This window comes from Vipera berus (genome assembly GCF_964194415.1).
Source record: "Vipera berus genome assembly, chromosome: 1".
In the NCBI taxonomy this organism is placed as follows: Eukaryota; Metazoa; Chordata; class Lepidosauria; order Squamata; family Viperidae; genus Vipera; species Vipera berus.
This window is the reverse complement of record NC_138202.1, coordinates 42,717,670-42,739,103: the sequence shown is the minus strand read 5'-3', so window position 1 is coordinate 42,739,103 and position 21,434 is coordinate 42,717,670. Positions and strand designations below refer to the sequence as shown.

The 21,434-nt window shown below is 40.8% G+C and overlaps 1 protein-coding gene across 1 annotated transcript in view; it reads left to right on the top strand.

Annotated features, from left to right (window-relative positions):
- Positions 1-6,953: 6,953 nt before the first annotated feature.
- The window catches only part of SLC24A4 (solute carrier family 24 member 4), a gene marked incomplete at both ends in the record, with an annotated part of 125,206 nt that continues 110,725 nt past the window's right edge, over positions 6,954-21,434 (top strand). Inside the window, 2 exons of the mRNA XM_081344736.1 lie at positions 6,954-7,101; positions 17,461-17,568. Of these exons, the coding sequence (XP_081200862.1) occupies positions 6,954-7,101; positions 17,461-17,568 (256 nt within the window). The remainder of the gene's footprint in view (positions 7,102-17,460; positions 17,569-21,434) is intronic.

Below are 21,434 nucleotides of genomic sequence, written 5' to 3'. Positions count from 1 at the left end.
GATTGTCCGTAGATTTTTGTATCTTCGCTTTCATGGCATTAGTTTGTAGTGCTTGTTCTTGAGCAGCCAGTATTAAGCCTTCTGTTTCTTGATGGTTCTCATCTTAAGCCATGCCCATGTCAAGTTGTTGTCACATTTTCCTTCAATGTTTTTCAAATGTTGTCCATGCAAAGCTTTGGTTTTCCATCTATTTAATCTATCATCCAGCCGTTTTTCCTTATATTCTGCCTTTGTTTCTGTTATTTTGATAATGCTCTCTGTTTTCACAGATGACTTCCAAGGTCCCTTCCAACTTTACTATTATTATTATTATTATTATTATTATTGTTGTTGTTGTTGTTGTTGTTGTTGTTGTTGTATTATACAGATACAGTTAAAACATTTAAACAAAGTTGGCTGCTAGCTGAGGAGAGCCTCAGGTGATTCCTCCTCTGTTCTTCCATCTTCATTGCCAAGTTCCTATTTGATCTTCCTGTTTATTTGCTACGTGCATTTTTCTCTCTAAAAACTGGATTCCTTTCATGCCTTTCATCATAAAGAGGAAAAGACCAAAGTGGCTTTCATAATAAACTATCAAGAAACTGCCTCTGAACACGCATTTGAACGTGTGTTGTAATTTTCATGAATTAGTTATCATACTGCTTGTACTTCTCTTGTTACTGTGAGGTGAAAATTGGGATAAGTGAAGCATTCCTTTCATCCAAGGATGCTCAAGTAAAATGTAATTATGATGGGCTGCGATCAGTCAGGTTGAATCCCTGGACACATCTTAGGAGTTTCAACCCGTCTACCTAACTAAGGGATTCTTCTACCAAAACCTGTCTACCCTTCAGCTCAAGACTGTTAAAAAATATATATGGAAAGATGGATACTTTGGATCTTGTTATTCAAAACCCAGAAGTAACAAAGAAACAAAATAGGAGGAATTGTGTAGCAATGGAAGAAAGGTTTTAATACCTTTATTCACACAATTCTGTAAGTATAAAAAGAAAGGTTGTTGGGAAAAGGGGAATATATGGAAGAAAAGCAACAGCAAAATTATCCAGAGAATTTTCTACAGGAAATCAATACAGATCTTGAATTTCAGCACATGTTCAAAGTTCTCACAGAGAATTGCATGCTGCTTAGATGTAGCTAAGCAGGCCTTCTTTCCTTCCTAAATTTTATATATAATAATGTGTACACTGTAATTTGGGAGAAAAGTAGAAAGCAGCTTCTTTAGGGAGAATGATATAAACCCAGAAATGTGATTAATTTATGTTAACTCTGTTAAAATTCCTTGAAGCACATATTGATGTTAACACCCTGTTCCTGTTTTGGCATTTGATACCATGCAGAAATTATACAATATTTTGTTGATGAGCACAGCTATGCACCCACACACATCGCTTAGATAAACAATATACATTTCAAGCAATTTAGAGAGCTGATCATTCTCTCAAATATGACCCTGAGTTTAGCTTATTTAGATCTACTAATATAGTAACACAGGGACGCGGTGGCTCAGTGGGTTAGGACGCTGAGCTTGTCGATCGGAAGGTCGGCAGTTTGGCGGGTCGAATCCCGAGTGCCGCGTAACAGAGTGAGCGCCTGTTACTCGTCCCAGCTTCTGCCAACCTAGCAGTTCGAAAGCACGTAAAAATGCAAGTAGAAAAATAGGGACCACTCCGGTGGGAAGGTAACAGCGTTCCGTGCGCCTTTGGCGTCTAGTCATGCCGGCCACATGACCACGGAGACGTCCTCGGACAAGCGCTGGCTCTTCGGCTTTGAAACGGAGATGAGCACCGGCCCCTAGAGTCGGAAACGACTAGCATGCACGTGCGGGGGAACCTTTACCTTTACTAATATAGTAACAGAAATTATCAAAATCCATACACAAAGTAAATTTATCCTCTTCCCCCCCTCTGCTTAAGTTCCTACATCAAATTATGCCATGGGCTTGGTTTTTTGGTTCTGTTTTATTTTGTTTTTTGGGCTGTATATGACCCAGCTACTTGCAATTTGTAAACTTAACATTTACAGCTAAATACAATGTATGAACTCAATCATAGGGAGTTATTTGACAAAACATTGTAAAAGCCATCATTACGTTAAGTGTGATGTGTGAATACATTCAGTGTATTATTGTCTTTTTGTAGTCTTGTTTTCTGAATTTCCAACTGTGCTCTAAAACATCAAACCAAAATTAAGATAATTTATCATGGAACCAGGCTTTCTTATTCTCCAGCTGTTATGGAAAACTTGCCTTCCAATTCCTGCAGACTGACAAAAAGAAGTATGAAAATATATTCCGTTTATCTGAGGATGCTCAAGTAAAATCTATGTAGTTTCTGTTGCTGTACTTCATCCCTTAGGAGCAATACAGTATCTTAGGTTGAGTACATTTTTATATTCTGAGCAACTGATTCATAGAGAAGTTTTATGTGGCAAAAATAAAATAATGGACAGCACAATTACATAATAATTTATTTCCCAGCTGATGTTAGTTCAGAGCACCTCTAGGTATTTTCATATGGAATACGGAGCTTTCAGGCTTTTCTGCCTCATCCGAGTTTCCATGGTGACATGGCTCAAACATTTTTGAGAAAGGTGAAATGTAAAGCCATCTGTTCCTCAATATTTAGGGCTTTCAGTATTTAAATGAAACAACTAACAAGAAAGAGAGCCAGCCAATAGAGCAGCGAACCTACTTCTCCCCAGCCCCAGGACTTCTGACAGTTTCTCTTATTCAAGAGTGCACTGTGGTCCATCATTCTGCTTTCTCTAGTTGGTGCAGGGAATAATTGATTTCAACCAGGATGCTTGAGCAGGGCATTATTTGGATACTGCAAAGCAGCTTATTGCAGATATTTTTACATTAAGCAAAATGGATATCAACATGATTCAATCAGGCCTTAGAGTTCATTTGGCACACAGTCAGGTGCCAAAGCCATATCTCTGAGGATGTATTCTGCTTAAAATCCTGGGGCTGAACAAAATGTTTCTGTGGCATGAAGGTTCTTCAAACCTATGACCTGTTTATTCAAACTAAGCATCCGATCATTGATTGATATTGTTTATATTGTAATTTTAGATGGAGATTGTTTCTAGAGAGCTTCAGGTTCTTCAATAACTACTAGAAAACAAAAGAGGCTTAATAGCATCTTTTCAGACTAAAACATACTGGTAGTATGAAAAGAGATAAGCTTTGGAGAGCTACAACTGCTCATCAGATATTTATGCCTTTTAATAAGGTAAAGGTTCCCCCGCACATGCGTGCTAGTCATTTCCAACTCTAGGGGCCGGTGCTCATCTCCGTTTCAAAGCCAAAGAGCCAGCGCTTGTCCGAGGACGTCTCCGTGGTCATGTGGCCGGCATGACTAGACGCCAAAGGCGCACGGAACGCTGTTACCTTCCCACCGTAGTGGTCCCTATTTTTCTACTTGCATTTTTACGTGCTTTCGAACTGCTAGGTTGGCAGAAGCTGGGACGAGTAACAGGCGCTCACTCTGTTACGCGGCACTTGGGATTCGACCCACCAAACTGCCGACCATCTGATCGACAAGCTTAGCGTCCTAAGCCACTGAGCCACCGCGTCCCTGAATGCCTTTTAATACGTTAGTATAAAAAAGTGCTGAAGCAATTAGGGGTACTTTTCTTCTCACAGTCTTGCTAAAGCTATGTAGAAAAGGCCCCTTGAAATACTTAAAACACTTTAATTCTTTATTAGTCTTTAACATATGGTTTTATTAATCCACTTAGACTGAATAAGGTCAGATTTTCATCCAAGGATAGGCTGATGGTAGGTATCATTCCCTGGCACAGGCATTCTGAGATGTCCTAGTTAATGTGCCTGTGCACTTAAAAGCTTGCATCTGGGTAATGCTTCTTCAAATGCCTCCAAAAGGGTACAGCAAAAATATATCACCACGCTGGCATCATCTTAAGCTGCTAAATGGCACTAACACTGGGGCTACTCTCTCCATAAAAAAACAATGCTGATTAAGAGCCAAAGGTCAGTTTCAGAATCAGTTTTCAATGCCAGAATTCAGCTCAGGCAAAATGAAACGGCAGTGAGTATGTGCAAAATGTCTTTAACTAATTGCTAAAACCAGTCCCACAACCTGGGTTTGGATTCAAACATGAACTCTAAAGCAGGTCAGCTTTATAAATCTGCAGGCCTGGGGAAGCATCTTATCTTGCAGTTAGTAATAACAAATTATTTCAGTTTTGGTATCTTTATTAAAGAATTCGCTATATCTAGCACTGAACAACAAAACTTTGATTAGCCATTTAGAGTTTTCCCCCAAGCAAGAATAAAAATGTCAATCTTCCTTATGGCAGGTGTTTTTTTTTAAACTTGGTGACAGAAAAAACCTTATACAAGTTTGTTAAATTCTATATTGGATTTAATATGCCTTGTAAATGATAAACATAACATTAGTATCAAGGCAGTCAAGTTTTTAATATTTTTATAGCATGGCTTCTAATGACTACAATATATTTTTTGTGAAAGTTTATTACATTCCTGAACTATTAAAATTTTAAATTTGCTATGATTTCCGTGTTATTCTTTCAGCCAACAGCATATTCAGTCTGGGTCATATAGATAGCAAAGCAGGAAATGGATTATAACTAGGAATCAGTGTTCCTAATCATTAAAGAACACAACAATTAAATTTTAATTATGTTTCAACTCCAGGTCGTTTTCTCCAGCGACTTCATCCAATTCTTATCCTTTCCTGGCTTTACTTTTATTATGTCTATTTATCTGCAAAATTTGTCTGCAAAACTGTCACGGTTCCAGAGAAAAGGCAACGTCTCTGACCAATTCTGAGTACAATCCTGACACCCGTTCTTTGGCTTGGATGGAAAAATGCCACTTAGAAAAAAGTAGTCTGCGCGTGATTCTGAATAGGACTCCGGAGCTGTCTCACCAGCACACGCTCTTGCAGGCTTCATCAGCGCAGGCAGAGCCCTGCCTGGCGCTAAACGAAGAAGAAGGGATAACGTCTGCGCTATTTAGGAGAAAAGATTAATTTGGCCAGTTAATCTCCATCCCTCCGCTTGGCCACCGCGGGAAAAGCAGACGGATCATTTAGTCACGCAGGGGTCTTCAAACTTGGCCCTTTTATGACTTGTGGACTTCAACTCCCAGAATTCCTCAGCCAGCTGGCTGAGGAATTCTGGGACTTGAAGTCCACAAGTCATAAAAGGGCCAAGTTTGAAGACCCCTGATTTAGTGTGATAATCAAGGAGATACGGCCCCCGGAGGTTTTGGGGGGGTGGGAGGGGTGACAGAGAGAGAGAGAGAGAGAGAGAGAGAGAGAGAGAGAGAGAGAGAGAGAGAGAGAGAGAGAGGCGCATGCGTATTGCCGGCGGGGTGAGGGGAGGACTCAGATTAATTTGGCCAGTTAATCTCCATCCCTCCGCTTGGCCACCGCGGGAAAAGCAGACGGATCATTGCAGGGGTCTTCAAACTTGGCCCTTTTATGACTTGTGGACTTCAACTCCCAGAATTCCTCAGCCAGCTGGCTGAGGAATTCTGGGAGTTGAAGTCCACAAGTCATAAAAGGGCCAAGTTTGAAGACCCCCTGATTTAGTGTGATAATCAAGGAGATACGGCCCCCGGAGGTTTTGGGGGGGTGGGAGGGGTGACAGAGAGAGAGAGAGAGAGAGAGAGAGAGAGAGAGAGAGAGAGAGAGAGAGAGAGAGAGAGAGAGAGCGCATGCGTATTGCCGGCGGGGTGAGGGGAGGACTCAGATTAATTTGGCCAGTTAATCTCCATCCCTCCGCTTGGCCACCGCGGGAAAAGCAGACGGATCATTGCAGGGGTCTTCAAACTTGGCCCTTTTATGACTTGTGGACTTCAACTCCCAGAATTCCTCAGCCAGCTGGCTGAGGAATTCTGGGAGTTGAAGTCCACAAGTCATAAAAGGGCCAAGTTTGAAGACCCCCTGATTTAGTGTGATAATCAAGGAGATACGGCCCCCGGAGGTTTTGGGGGGTGGAGGAGAGAGAGAGAGAGAGAGAGAGAGAGAGAGAGAGAGAGAGAGAGAGAGAGAGAGAGAGAGAGAGAGAGAGGCGCATGCGTATTGCCGGCGGGGTGGGGGGGGGAGGACTCAGGTGCTCGGTTGGGAAAGTTGCCCGGGGACCGAAGGGTGGACGGAGGTTGCGACCGAGCAATTCCACGCAGGAGAGCGGCGCGAAGGGATTTGGCTCCGCTGCCCGCAACGGGAACGGCCGAGCAAAGGCAGGCGCGGCGAGGGCGGACGGGGCACCTGAGCGTCCGACTCGAGCCAGGCAGGGGAGATGCTGCCGCCGCTGCCGCCGCTGCCGCCGCTGCCGCCGCTGCCACTGCCGCCGCCGCCGCGGCAGAAGAGGGTCACGCATTCCGCCGCCTTCCCCGGCAACGGCGGGAAGAGGAACGGGAAGGGGATCTGAAACTTTCCAGTGGGATGCTGCTGAGCGGAGCCGGGCTCCCCCCGCTGCCGCCGCCGCCGCCTTAACCTCCCGCTTCGCTCGCTTTCCCCCCAGGCGCGCTCGGAGCCTGTTCCGTTGCCGGAGCTCGACGCCCTCGGATGCCGCCTCTCCAGCTGCTTCTCTGGGGCCGGCGGGGCTTGTGGGCTCGGCTTTTCCCTCCGCCTGCAGGGGCGCGGCCGTTCACTCGCCCTGCCCGGTGGCGGCGAGGCTGAGCCTGAGGGGGGGGCGGCTCGGCCCGAGCGGCGATCGCGGGCGGAGAAAACTCGCCCCCGCCGCCAGGAGGCTTTGGCCGCAGCTGCCGGTCCCCTCTCGCGGGATTCCCTGCCTTTCTCGGAGGTGCTTGTAGTCCTTGGTCGTGATTATGAAACCCTCCGCGGGGAGCCCCTCCGAGTGAGCCCCCTCCGGCCAAGCCGCCAGGAGCTGCCTCGTCTCCTTCTCGCCCACAAGCCTCCGCCCGCCCCGAGGACTGTCCTCGGCCACCCCGGCTCGCCATGGGGCTGGAGGTCCCGCCGAGAGTCTCTCCTTCGAAGCCTCCGCTCTCCAAACTGAGGAAAGTTCGCAAGAGGCGGGAGATGCTGCTGCAACAGCTGGGCTTCGTCTGCGCGATCCTCTTTTTTGTTTGGTGCATGGCCAAGCTAGGTAGGTGGGTGGCCCTCTGTGTGTGTGTGTGTGTGTGTGTTTGTGTGTGTGTGTCCGTGCGCGCGCGTGCAGTGACCTACAGGATATGCAGGTGGATTGCACACAGATTCCCATGCCGAGGGAAGCTGGGAGAAACTGGTATAAATAGGGCATCTCTGTCTCTTGTGTGGCATCCTTGTCAATCTGCCCGGGTAACGGTGATTTTTATTATTTAATTCAGCGGGGGAACAGTTCTGGATGTCTGAATTTCAGTGCATGAGGATGCGGGAACCGCATCCCATGGCATGTTTCCCATGTCGGGTGTTCAGTGAGGTACTCTCTGGGAAACATACAAGCAAGAGGTTTCACCTGTTGTGGCCTGTGAAAGTTTAGAGCAGCCCTCATAAGAGTGGCCGTGCCCAATTCATTTGAATAATGTAACCATTTGAATAATGTGCAAGGGACCGCCTTGTGTCTAGCACTTTCCTAAATTATCTGTGTAAAATAAGTGCTTCCTTATCATTTTGTATTAAGTTTATTTTGGAAACATTGAGTTTCTGATATTTTCCTAAATAAGTATTTTCAGAGTTACAGTATTACTTATTGAAAGGATGTGTCCTGCTCCTTGATCTACAGTACAGAGCTGTGTATTACATTTTTGGCAAGAACTGGGGTGGGGGGTGTCATTTGATCTCTATGGGCACCGATGCATAAGGGATTCATTATTGTTAAGCAAACATCTCAAAACTGTAGTTTTGTTTTAACAGTTACCAGTCTGCAATACCAGTTCCTAGAAAAAAACACATGAATTCCTAGAAAAAACACATTCATATGTATTCATTTTAGAATTGTTCGTGTCACTTACACATACAACGTCTAAACCAAAGTGAACCTGAGAACCAAACTGGAGATACTTAGTCATTAAATTGCATTTTTCCAAGTCGCTGTGGAGTGATTTTCATGATTGCATAATAAACATTAATGAATTGAATTAATACGGATTAAGAAATTAGAGAAAGAGCAGAGGAAAAGAAGTATCTGTGGTAGAATTTGTATGCTATTGGAGGGTCGTTATTTGATGACTGTCCCATTTCTTCATATATTGCACAAGAAAGCCAACAGTCCCTTTAAGGGAGCTCTCAGCAGGGAAGATGATGTTTTCTGTAAAATGATGATGATTGTATTTAATGCACTCCACCCCCAGCTTTAGGAGAGTTCCTTGCTAACTGAGTTACATAAAGCTTGTGAACAGAAATTGCACCATTCCCGTGTTTTCTGTTTCTTCTATGCTGCTCACTTTGTACATCTTCCAAAATGGGCAGGTTGAAAGCCGGGCTGCTATCCGATGTTTAGAAATCGTCAGCTATGGACTTTCGCTGTCTCTTCTAGGGAGTTCGATGAGGGTCTACAAGATCAGAAACTATGGTGATCTGTCATGTTCTAGGGATACATTATATCCCTGCACTTTGGCCAACCCTCTAAATTAAAAGAGGCTGTTGAGAAGACACACCAAATAGAACAACTTTTTTTTTAGAAAAAATAAAGAGATTTGGCAGATACAGTGGTTTCACTCTAATAAGAAGTAGGAAACGCTACTTTGTTCAACTGTTATGCTGCCAGGTGGCTATTAAAGGAATGGCCTGTACAGCTGAGACTTAACAGTTTTTCTTACGTTGGACAAGCCAGGGTTCCCATTATCATTTCACTAATAATAGGCAAGGGAAAAAATACAGCATCAAAAGCTGCCCTAGGAACAAATGTGGTATGTGTAGCCATTGAATAATGTAAATTATTTTTTCTGGTTTCTTTCACTCAGAGCAGGCTAAGACTGCAGTCCTGTACATAGTTACCAGGGAATATGCTTGGTCGAACTTAGTAAATCTGGCTTCCCGGTGAAGATTTCTTGGTTTATGTTATACAAGGATGAGCTAGAGATAATGCAACATTCCCATCTCTTAGGCATGAGATCAAACAAGAACCTCAAAGCACTTTCACAAAGGAATAAACCAATTCCACGAATCCCGTTCTCTTTGGAAAGCATCATTCACTACTCAGTTCTCAGTGGTATAACTGAAATGCCACACTGCTTCATATCAGGCCTTTACTAGAGAAGTGATGGTTTTAAGACTGAAGAAAATGAACAGTTTGTTGGTAACGTCTAGACATTTTGCCAGATTATCGGGAAAAGATCTTCTATGCTGTATTGCAGTGGAGTGTGGCCTCACATAAATAATATGATTGATAGTTATTATTATCAGCATACCGGGTGCCATTCCAAAAACTCTTGGATGGCATTTAGAAAATCTACATTAGCCAAATTTCCATCTGACAATTACAAAAGCCACGCTGTTTGAAACTGCACATATACTCTGCTGATACATTATGACATCCTAGGTTCTTGGGAAGAATGTGATGTGTATGACAGATTTAACAGAACAGAACAGAATAGAATAACAGAATTGGAAGGGACCGTGGAAGTCTTCTAGTACAAACTCCTGCTCAGGCAGGAAACCCTATTTTAGACTAATCTCCATCCAGTGATGGAGTACCCACAATTTCTGAAGGCAAGCCATTCCACTGATTAATTGTTGTAACTGACAGGAAATTTCTCTTTATTTATAAGTTGGTTTTCTCCTTGATTAGTTTCCATCCATTGTTTCTTGTTCTGATTTCAGGTGCTTTGAGGAATAGGTTGACCCCCTCTTCTTTGTGGCAGCCCTTTAGATATTGGAACTCTGCTATCATGTCATCCCTAGTCCTTCTTTTCATTAAACTAGACATACCCAATTCCAGCAATCGTTCTTTATATGTTTTAGCCTCCAGGCCCCTGATCATCTTTGTTGCTCTTCTCTGTACTCTTTCTAGAGTCTCAACATCTTTTTTACATCATGGTGACCAAAACTGGATGCAATAATAATAATAATAATAATAATAATAATAATAATAATAATAATAATAATAATAATAATAATAATAATAATAATAATAAGTAGTAGTAGTAGTAGTTGGAAGGGACCTTTGAGGTCATCTGGTCCAACCCCCTGCTTAGGCAGGAAACCCTATACCATTTCAGACAAATGGCTGTCCAGTCTCTTCTTAAAAACATCCAGTGTTGGAGCATTCACCGCTTCTGGAGGCAGGTTGTTCCACTGGTTAGTTGTTCTGTCAGGAAGTTTCTCCTTAGTTCTAGGTTACTTCTCTCTTTGACTAGTTTCCATCTGTTGCTTCTTGTCCTGCTTTCAGGTGCTTTGGAGAATAGCTTGACTCCCTCTTCTTTGTGGTAGCCCCTGAGATATTGGAACACTGCTATCATGTCACCCCTCACCCTTCTCTTCGTTAAACTACACATACCCAATTCCAGCAACCGTTCCCTATATGTTTTAGCCTCCAGTCCCCCAGTCATCTTTGTTGCTCTTCTCTGTACTGTTTCTAGAGTCTCGACATCTTTTTTACATCATGGTGACCAAAACTGGATGCAGTATTCCAAGTGTGGCCTTACCAAGGCATTGTAAAGTGGTATTAATACTTCACGTGATCTTGATTCTATCCCTCGGTTAATGTTAAACCTAGCACTGTGCTGGCTTTTTTGGCAGTTCAACACCAGTTCAACACCAGCTAAAGAACGGGAAGCTGTGAGTTCACATTGTTGTGTAAATAATAATTTATTAAATACGTATGCTGCCCGAATCCCAGCAACTCTGGGCAGCTCACAACAATCAATAAAAGGCTAAATAAAAGATAAAGATAAAGGGGGGGGGTGTCTCCCTGTCCCTTGCCAAAGACCTGGCTGAAAAGTCAAGTCTTCATGCTCTTTGTCAGGACCCACCTCAATCCACATCTTAGGAAATAAGAACTCTTGGATGCAAGTTTAGTCCAAAAGGAAAATGTTTACTAGGATGGAATCAATTGTGGCAATACAAGACGGAATCTAACAGAGTTACATTTCAATCCTATATAAAGCATTCCCATTTCAACCCCCTCCCCTCATCCACTTGGTCAGGCTCCCATCATTTACTTAGGTGTCAGGCCCTTGTGGGAAAGGGAACTCTCCTTGTTTTTATTGTTATTGCTTCTTCCTTTTCAGTTGTAAATGAAGATGCGATCCAGATCTCTCTCTCCCCCTCTCTCCCCCCATCAAACGTTTCCCTGGTGTTTGAAGATAGCCTATTTCAATCTAAGTAACCATCCTCTCCCCCCCCCCCCCGAGATGGCAGAATCCCCAGAATAAGCACAATATTCTACCTATACACTTATGAAGTGTGATATAAGTGGATTCTGACACTCTTCCAAAGAAGAGCGGAGTGGGAGCTATCCAGATCTCAGGGGAATCACATTCCAGATGGGGAGGTGCTGCTCTAGAGAGAATGTCCTTTTGGCATCCTGATAGACGATATTGTTTAATCGAAGGAACCTGGAATACACCAACCCTGCCAGATTGAATTGGGAGACAGACTGTCCCTCAGATAAAACCGGGCCTTAGGCCATTGTTTGATTTGTACCCTCTATAGCCCTCCTGAGGTGGGTAAGGCCTCAAATTTTCAACTTTTTTTTGCATTATGGGTAAGATGAACAGTAAAATGGATGCTTTAATCCTTGCAAAAACACGAGGCAACATTTCATACCTTAAAATACTGAGCCCAATCAAATCAGGTTTGTTTCCCCCCCCCTTGTTTGGTGTTAAAGGGCAAAATGGATACATTTATAGTTAAGGCACAAAGATGAAGAATGGTCCCGAGTTTCAATGAAGTTGACCACCCCATCATTATCTGGTTACTGGGTTATTTTCACTGGATATTGATGCTGAAACTTTCTCCATGTAAAAAAAGCCGAAGGAATAGAGAGGAGGACTTAAATATAAATATGACTGCATTACAGAATTTAGATTCACCTATTGTGAACTTTATTAATATTTGTGAGGACCTTCCTCCCTCCCTCCCTCCCTCTCTTTTTCTTTCTTGTTTGATAGATGCTGGGATTCTATACCCCTCTCCTGATGTTTTAGTAATCAATTTTTAATTTCAGTCTTAGTGACATATTGCTACCCTCTCACATACTGTATGAAGAAGTTGTTAAGAGGAAAGAAGAATGTAAAAAAAGCCATACTGGCCTTGTTCCCACAACCTATACTGCCATATACTGAGGATCATCATATCGGACAAATAATGTGATCCAGGCAACTAACTCAGCGGGGTTTGAGCTTAGCTCAAGGGATCAATTGCCCCACCTGAGTCCAACTCCTAGATAGTTCTAAGAAAAGGGGACTTTTATAGGAATTAGTTGTCTGTCATTGTCTTATTTTTTTTATTTTCCACAGCATGCATGGGGTAAAACAAAGGAATAAAATAAAGGGGTTGGCCTTGTCCCACCAATTTTGGACTAGAAAAAAAAATAACATGTCAGTCCTTGAAGATGGACCATGTCAAAAAATAGACTCTACTGGTAGACTAGAACTATACTGAGATAAGCCACCATGTAGTAAAGAATCTCACAAGTCTGCTTGTATCTTCTCTTCTTTCCCTCTTATATGAAGGAGTCTAGAAGGCAAGGGGGAGGGGGCTACACTGAGTCAGTTTGTAGTGCTATTTTACCCTTCTGGATTTAACACATATTTTATTTGCACCTGGTGCTTCTCAACAGTCTTTGGAGTCTTTCTTCATGGTCATGTATGCACCAGACCACTGTGGATTTTTTTATTGCTTTGATTAAAAACAAAGCAATACAAAAGAAATGGCAGCCACTCAACCTCCTAGGCCAGATCCTGGGAGAATTTATAAAATGGCTGCTCCCAACTGACTAGGTCACCAGAGATTGTGCTTTACCAGCACACAAGATGAGGCTACCAGTAGTTGAGGTCGCTCACTTGGCCAGCAGTGTCATGTAAACATTGGCAATTTATTTGCTTTTCCCAATGTGATATGTCCCAGATGTGTTAGACTGTAAGATTTACTATCCCCAATGAGTAGGACTATAGTAATTCAAGATAGAAAAATATGAATTGTACCTAGTAGAGGTTCCTGGGGAAAGATGATCAAAACTATATAAGCATCCAGCATGCCTCAAATTTTAAAGCGTAAAATCCTTTTTAGAGAAATGTTTGAATTCAGCACTGATTCTAAATTAGTGTACAAGAAAAGATATACCGGTACATATATTCTATCATCACCTTTTTTAAAAAAATGAGTATTTTTGTTCATGTAATCAACTTTGAATGAGTGCCCTTTCAGTTTCATTTAATGTGGATGCATATGCATAGACATCCATATTGATAAGCCAATGGTTCCTGGTGGCTCATTCCAACCAACTCTTTACAGGCAATGGGGAAATACCTGTAGAGAAGGGAAAAATGTTTTAGAAGTTACTGGACAGATGATTAACAGAAGTGTGTAGTCCTCCACTCATATATCTAATAAAATCCTTGCAATGTTTGCATTTCCATGCCAAGTTTTATTTGTGGAAATAAAAATATAGTTAACTCCTACAAAACTCTCTCATGATATGGATTCTATGGAAAGTTTCCAATTCCATCTCCTTGAATACAGGTTCTCCACAGGGCTGTGTGCTGAGCCCTCTACTGTCCACCTTGATGACCCACGACTGCTCTGCCAAATCTCATATGAATCATAATGTGAAGTATGCAGACAACATGGCAGTGGTGGGTCTTCTCCGGGATGACAATGAAGATGCTTATAGGGAAGAGGTGAAGGCTCTGGTTGACTGATGCAATAAAACTAACCAGGTTCTAAATGTTGATAAAACAAAGGAGATCATTGTAGATTTCAGAAAGAGCCGGCATAGTCATACTCCACTCAGTATCAAGGATTCAGCTATAGAGATGGTCAACAGTATTAAGTATCTGGGGATGCAGATAACTAACAATCTGAATTGGACTCTCCACACGTCATCCTTAGTGAAGCATGCAAACCAGCATCTGCATTTTCTGCATCAGATGAGGAGACCACATCTCTCTCCTTCTGTCTGGCCATTTTTTACAGAGGCATGATTGAAAGCATTTTAACAAACTGCATCACTGTCTGGTTTGGTGGCAGCAGCGCCTCAGATAGAAAGTCCCTATAGAGAATGGTAAGGACAGCCGAGAAGATAATAGGAAGCCCGCTTCCTGGTATTCAGGATGCTGCTTATAAGCTCTATGTGCTTACAGCTAAAAGCATTGTTAGAGACCCCACACACCCACTTTATGTCTGTTTCTGTTGCTCCCCTCTGGGAGGAGGTTTTGAAGTATTTCTAGGAGGATTACCCGATTCTATGATAGCTTTGTTCCCAATGCCAACCATCTGGTAAACTTGCAAGATTCATTTTTCGTGCCATGCACATGTATACATAATCCGAACTAGACTGTTATTTCTCTGTGTCATGTAATATATGTGGGTATATGCATAATTATGTATTTATGTATATATGTATGTATTTTTGTCATATTTATGTAGTGTATATTGGAGGTGCTGACCCTTTGAGAGCTGAATGCCATGATATTTCATTTTAATGTATACCGATAAGTGTACATTCAAAGTGACAATAAAGTTATTCTATTCTATTCTGTTCTGTTCTGTTCTATTCTATTCTATTCTGTTCTGTTCTGTTCTGTTCTGCTCTGTTCTGTTCTTTCTATTCTTATATTTGTTCCATTGTAAATACATTGCATTACATTAATTTTTTTACCTTTTGCATTTTCAGTTGTATAACTGTAAGATTGATAAGTTACAAGGTATTAAGCCCACTTCATGAACTTTTCCCATTTTATTTTTTTAATCCTGACCTGTATGAATGAGCCCAGGGGGCCTATATTACTCTGCTTCTAAAGCTAGCATTTCTGTGAGAATTTAAATGGCAGGTTCCTACTGGGTATCTCTGGAATAAAGGCTTATTTGAAATTGTCTCTGCATAGTACACTTGAAAGGGATTTTTGAAGTAACCATCTATTAACTGAGAACAGTACGAGTCTTGTGTATATTGTTTTATTACTTCTGTTCGCCTGGCTGTTGAACTGAAGGAGAATAGTGAAGCAAATGTTCATTTTCCTCCCACTTCTTAAATTCTTTTATTTTTTGTTGTTATTGTTCTTATTTTCTGCCAATTTATAATTTGTGCTGGGCTCTATCATTGAGGAATATATACCTGATTTTTTTTGGAATGCTACTAAGTGCTCTTCAACATTTGTATAAATGATTTAGATGAGGGAGTAGAAGAATGCTAATCAAATTTGCAATGATACAAATTAGGGTGGGATTGCTAATACCTCAGAAGACCAGCTCAAGGTTCAAAAGGATATCAGAAATCTTGAACATCATCCAAAAAACTGTGGGGTTCTGCATTTAGATAGGAAAAATCAGGTACCACTTACCTTGTACCTGTACACAAGGTAAGTGGTACCTGTTTTAGCAATAGTATTTGAAGAAGGAGCTGGATGTGTAGACCACAGATTAAACATGAGCCAGTTTTACCCCATACTAATCAGATCATATCTGCAATACAGGTAATCTAGTTCTTGCTTAATGTTCACTCATTCAGCAACTGTTCAAAATTGTGACCCTGAAGAGGTTTATTTAGGATGATTCCTCATATTCATGGCTGTTGCAGTTTCTCCATTGTCACATGATCATGATTTGGACACTTGGTGACTACTTGCAATGATGACATTGAAGTGTCCCATGGTTATGTGATTGCCCTTTGCAACCATGGCTGCTGCCTTCTGAAAAGCAAAATCAATGGGGAAACTGGCAGGATGTCGCAAATGGTAACCACGCAACTCCATTGTAAGTCAGCATGATCGATTGACATACCTTATGACCACATCACTTAGTGATGAAGTTCCTAGTCTCAATTACTGTCAATAAAAGAAGACTACTTGGGTTGTATCCAGGTTTGCTTGCTATAATACAAAAAGAAAGCTGAAGAACCAGACAGACTATGAAGAGTAGCAACAAAGATGGTAAGGGCTTTGGAAGCTGTATCCTATAAACAACAGTTAAAGAAAATGGCTGTATTTAGCCTAAAGAAAAGAAGACTAAGGGGTGGCATTGGAGTGGCCTTCTAAAACATGGAGGAATATTCCAGGGACAAGGCTGTGATTTTATTCTTCTTGGTAGGACAAGAATCAATGGGTGGAAGTTTTACAGAAAAAGATACAAACTCAAAATAATAGAATAGGGTAGGGTAGGGTAGGGTAGGGTAGGGTAGAATAATAGAATAGAATAGAGCAGAGCAGAACAGAACAGAGCAGAACAGAACCCCCTGCTTAGGCAGGAAACCCTATACCATTTCAGACAAATGGTTGTCCAGTTTTTTCTTCACAACTTCCAGTGTTGGAGCATTCACAACTTCTGGAGGCAAGTTGTTCCACTGATTAATTGTTCTAACTGTCAGGAAAATTATCCTTAGTTCTAGGTTGCTTCTCTCTTTGATTAGTTTCCATCTGTTTCTTCTTGTTCTGCCCTCAGATGCTTTGGAAAATATCTTGACTCCCTCTTCTTTGTGGCTACCCCTGAGGTATTGGAACACTGCTATCACGTTCCCCCCTCGTCCTTATCTTCATTTAACTAGACGTACCCAGTTCCTTATGTGTTTTAGCCTCCAGGTTTTCAATCAAAGGTTGAATAGCCATTTGTCTGTTAGATTCCCTCCCTGAGCAAGAGGTTAGAAAAGAATCTAATCCCGTGATTCTGCAATTCTATAACTCTATGCCTGCATGTCCCTCCATAGATAGTCCCATGCTTATCTACCATGTTGTATTCTTGCTCATCACAGTTAAGTGATTAACTGGGCTGTGTTGATCACTCACATGATCAGGATGGAACTTTCTGCATATTATTAGTATTAATGGTGATATCTTACTTTTTCACAACTCTATGAGATGGTTTTGTATCTTATGATTTATCACTTTGTTGCTTGTGTGTATACTGAGAGTTTATGCACCAGAGACAAATTCCTTGTGTGTCTTATGACACTTGGCCAATAAAGAATATTCTCTATTCTGTTAGTTCAAGGTCACACAAAAACCTCCATTGCACATCCTGATTTCTGAAGCCAATACTGTAACCACTATAGCACTTTTTGTCTTTCTTCCTTATCACCTTCCCATCCCTCTTCTTGTCTGGGATATTTTTCTATTATGCATCAGTCCATATATAGTTTATATATGTCAAAAAAATTATCAGACACTCCTTTCCAGCTAATACGGTGGAGAATTCATGGTGATAGATATATTAATGGTTTGATAGATATATTAATGGTTTGATTCAGTAGGAGGCAACTTCCATTTTAGTCTCAGATTATGGTTTTCTAATGGAAAGAATTATATATACAGTATATGGATAACCCAAAGTCCTTTTTGCCCTTACAAATACAGTGTCTGTCTTTGTGCAGGACAAGAGTCAGCTGTTGAAAACCAAAGTGTTCTGTCAGAATTATGGAGGAATAGAAAATTGATGGCATCACATAATGAGTCACACAAAAAGAACTGCACAGAGCCAGGTAAGAAATGATGAGCTTTAAGATACTGTTCACTTCTATCTTATCGTGACAATACCTGCAGCAGTGTGTTAGAATTGGAAGATTGTGCCAGGCAGGAAGACGGTTTAATAAGTGCCTAAATTGGTGAGGGAGAACTGGCAGACAAATGGAAGGATTACACAGCCGGGAGAAAAGGTACATTTTCAGGGACACAAAATATGCCAAAATCTTCATGGTGAATTGCAGGGAGATTCTTCTCTATTGCAGTTGATTGTATTATGTATGTACTGAGGAAGTTGATTACTTTGAAATGGTACCTCTTTTCTTTTCGTCTCTTTGTTTTGTTGCACAGAGCCAAACAAACACCTACACATTTCAGCATGTGGTTATATCTGTATTATTGGTGTTGACAGTCTTATAAATTAACTTCCATATTTGGATTTTTTTAAAATAAAAACATATGTTTGAAAACTATTTAGAAACATAGGTGTCTGAATGATGGGAAAAGAGCTGTCATTATATTGTTATTATATTTGAAAAAAAGCAGATTTTTTTCCCCAAAGTTGTTGAATTTAGGAGCCCTTTGTTAGTATGCCAGATTTATCATTAATGCTATAATTCAGATTCTGGCATAACTACTTTTAATGGTTATGCTTTCTATTTCCATTTGACTGCTATTAAGAGAAGAATAAGTAATTTTTGTGTTTCATGTTTTTATAAAGAGCATCCATCCCAACCGACTGCCAGATAGATGTTCAGTTCTAATATTCTTGACAACTCAAGAAGAATCAGGAAGCGATTTTTCAAAAGAGTTCAATAATAAGAGATGACATTTTATTTAGAATATTTCTGGCCTACATTTATGGTGAAAAGCTCTCCCAAGGGAGCTTACCCATATAAAAGGGACAAACAGTAATAAAAGCAACATCAAAACAGACATTTAAGAAGGCACAGTACAAAGTACTCCTCAAAATAATAAATTTAATCATTACTTTAGCTGGGGCCTTAACATTCGCATACTGGAACATAGATTGACTTTTAAAAAACCAAGAAAGCATAATGAATCCTGATCCTTTAGTAAATGAAAATGGCATCTACTCCACAGAGATTGCCTCATCAGTTCCATAACTACCAAAGACAGATTCCAGCTCTGGGGTTTTGCCAGAGTTCTATATTTAGGTGTCTTTTCCCTGTCCATTTACTGTTTAGTTTTTAAAAGAACAATCAAGGAAGCTTAATAGACAGAAATCTTTTCTGAGTACTAACTTCATGCATTTCAGAGTTTCTATATCGAGGAACATCAGCTGTGGTGTGTGTGTGTGTGTGTGTGTGTAGAGCCGTGCAAGATCAGATCAGGAACCCTCTACTTCAGCATTTTGTTTCATCAGCGGCCAGCCAAATGCTTTTGGGAAACCCACAAGAGAACACAGAGGCATGAGTTCTCCTGTGTGATTTCTTTGCACAATTTTGTATTCATGACATTCGTCTTTTGCATATGTAGGCACTGTTTACCCCATGATTAATAACTGTAGATGAACTGGCTTAACCCCCTTTTTCAAATTATCTATGCCACTTAACGTAATTACCATAATGATATCTTCTAACAATACATTGTGTAAGTTTGCTATTTGTTATTTGAAAAAGTACTTGCAGACAGCTGCCCAAATCTTCTTTCACTTAATCCTATTTGATGAACCTAATTTCTGAAGTTTTCAGAGTGAAAAATTTCTCTCTATCCCACTTTCTTCTTACAGCTCATGGCCTGCAGAGTTGCTATGATTTGGATGGCCTATAAATATGATTTATGAATGAATGAGAGAAGGAAAGCTAATGTAGCACCAGCAATGCCATTTCTGATAGAAGAGGTTTTGGATAGTATATGCCATTTTTTTTAAGTTGAGCAATATTTCTCCACATTCATTTTAAGTATATAGAAAAAGAAGAGAAATGGGAAAAGTAATGAAGACAGGCAGGCAAATTCTTAGGCACATCAGTTCTCAGCTAGTAGTAGTTCTCGTCTCTGGATTTGGATGCACCATTCAATCATTTGAAGGCTCAACTGCTAGCCCCGTGCAGCATTCTTTTATGTACAGGTAGATCATGCCAGCTTTCCCCAATCAATAGTTCTTCAAATGTAGGGTATCGGTGTGCCCAGTTCTTAGCCTAAGTGCTCTTGCACTTGTTAGCTGGTGGTTATGTGCATTGAAATGCAACATCTTCAGAGGCCCGAAAAGACGAGACCATATACTGTATTTGGTTTTCAGTTTTGTTCTGTTTGACTTGTTTTTGATTTGGTTTCTTATGTGACAGGAATGTTTTTTAGAACCACAGAATGGAATATAAATGTATGAATGAACAAATCCACAGAATACCCAGAAGATACTTATAACTAATGCATATATTAGATATTATTATATTTGCAATAATAAATGTGTAAGATAAAAGTAAATTCTGAAAATGTTGCTTCCAAAAGACAAATGCTCAAGAATTCATTTTAATGATTACTGTGTATTTTCAGTGGCACTTATTCTATATAGATCATATTGTACCCTTTAAAGCAGGGGTGTCAAACTGTCGGCCCACAGGCCAGATGCGTCACGCTGAAACTGCACCCACCCAATTGCGGACAATGGGGAAAAGTTGCAATACGTCGCAACACATCATGTGACATTGTGAGTTTGACACCTTTGCTTTAAAATATACATTTATAAAGCAACAATGTATCTTTATATTTCTTAAGAGAGGAAAAAGGATGGTTTACAATGTAATAATACACTTTTGGATTGTGCTTATTGGTTAATCCCATTAGCACAGATTCCTGGCAAGTTCTCTTGCACATCTCCTGCAGTATTTGTTTTTTTTTAAAAAAAGATTCCCATTACAAACTTTTTCTTAATTTCAATTAATTTTAAATTAATTTCTTCTATATAATTAATTTATATCCAGTATAGCTAGATACATAAAAGAACAGAGGTCATACATTTTTAATAATTGGTTGTTCTGCTGGTGGCATCAGCTAAAATATTCTTGCCTACAGAATTAGGAAATGGACAGGTGCCCTGTCTTCTTTTACATCTGGTCCTATTGTGTACAAATCTTACTGAGTTTGCCGCTGAGTTTCTCTACTAGCATATAGTCTCTTCTTAACAGTTGGATGAAGAAATCCATGAATAAAAGTTGCATTTATTTATGCAAGATAAAATAGGATAACATACCATTAACTAGATGATGATGGTGAGAGTGCACAATGTGGGCTCCTGCTTGAAGAGCAAGTGGTAGCCATGGTTAGGAGGGCCTTTGCACAATTTCATGTTGTGCATCAGTTGTGCCTATTCTTGGATTGGGAGCCCCTGCTTAGTATCATCATGTGACCTTGTGACCTCCTGTATGGATTACTGCAATTCATTCTATATGGGGCTGGCTTATTACCAAGTAGGTGTTGGTTACCTGGCACATATAACACCACTACTTCATGAGCTGGATTGGTGGCCAGTGTGCTTCTGAGTGCAAATCAAGGTGTTGGTTAGAACTCTTAGAGCCCTGCATGGCTTGGGATTGGGTTACTTGAGGGATTGTCTCAAACTGGTTGTTTCTACCCATTCAGTCCAGTCAGATTCTGGCCCATCAATTAAGGAATGCCAGTATGTAGAGCCCAGAAGGCATGCCTTTTCTGCTGCTCCATTGATGGAACATTCTCCCTCTGATGATCAGGATGGGCCTGACCCTGCTAGCCTTTTATACAGCCTTAAAAAGCTGGTTCTGTATCCAGCTTTGGAGCTCTAAGTAAGTGAAGAGACCAATCTTCTGGATATGTTAGTGATTTTGGGCTGTAATACTTTCTCAACTGCTATGTATTTTCATTTTTGTTTGTTGTGATTTTTATTTTT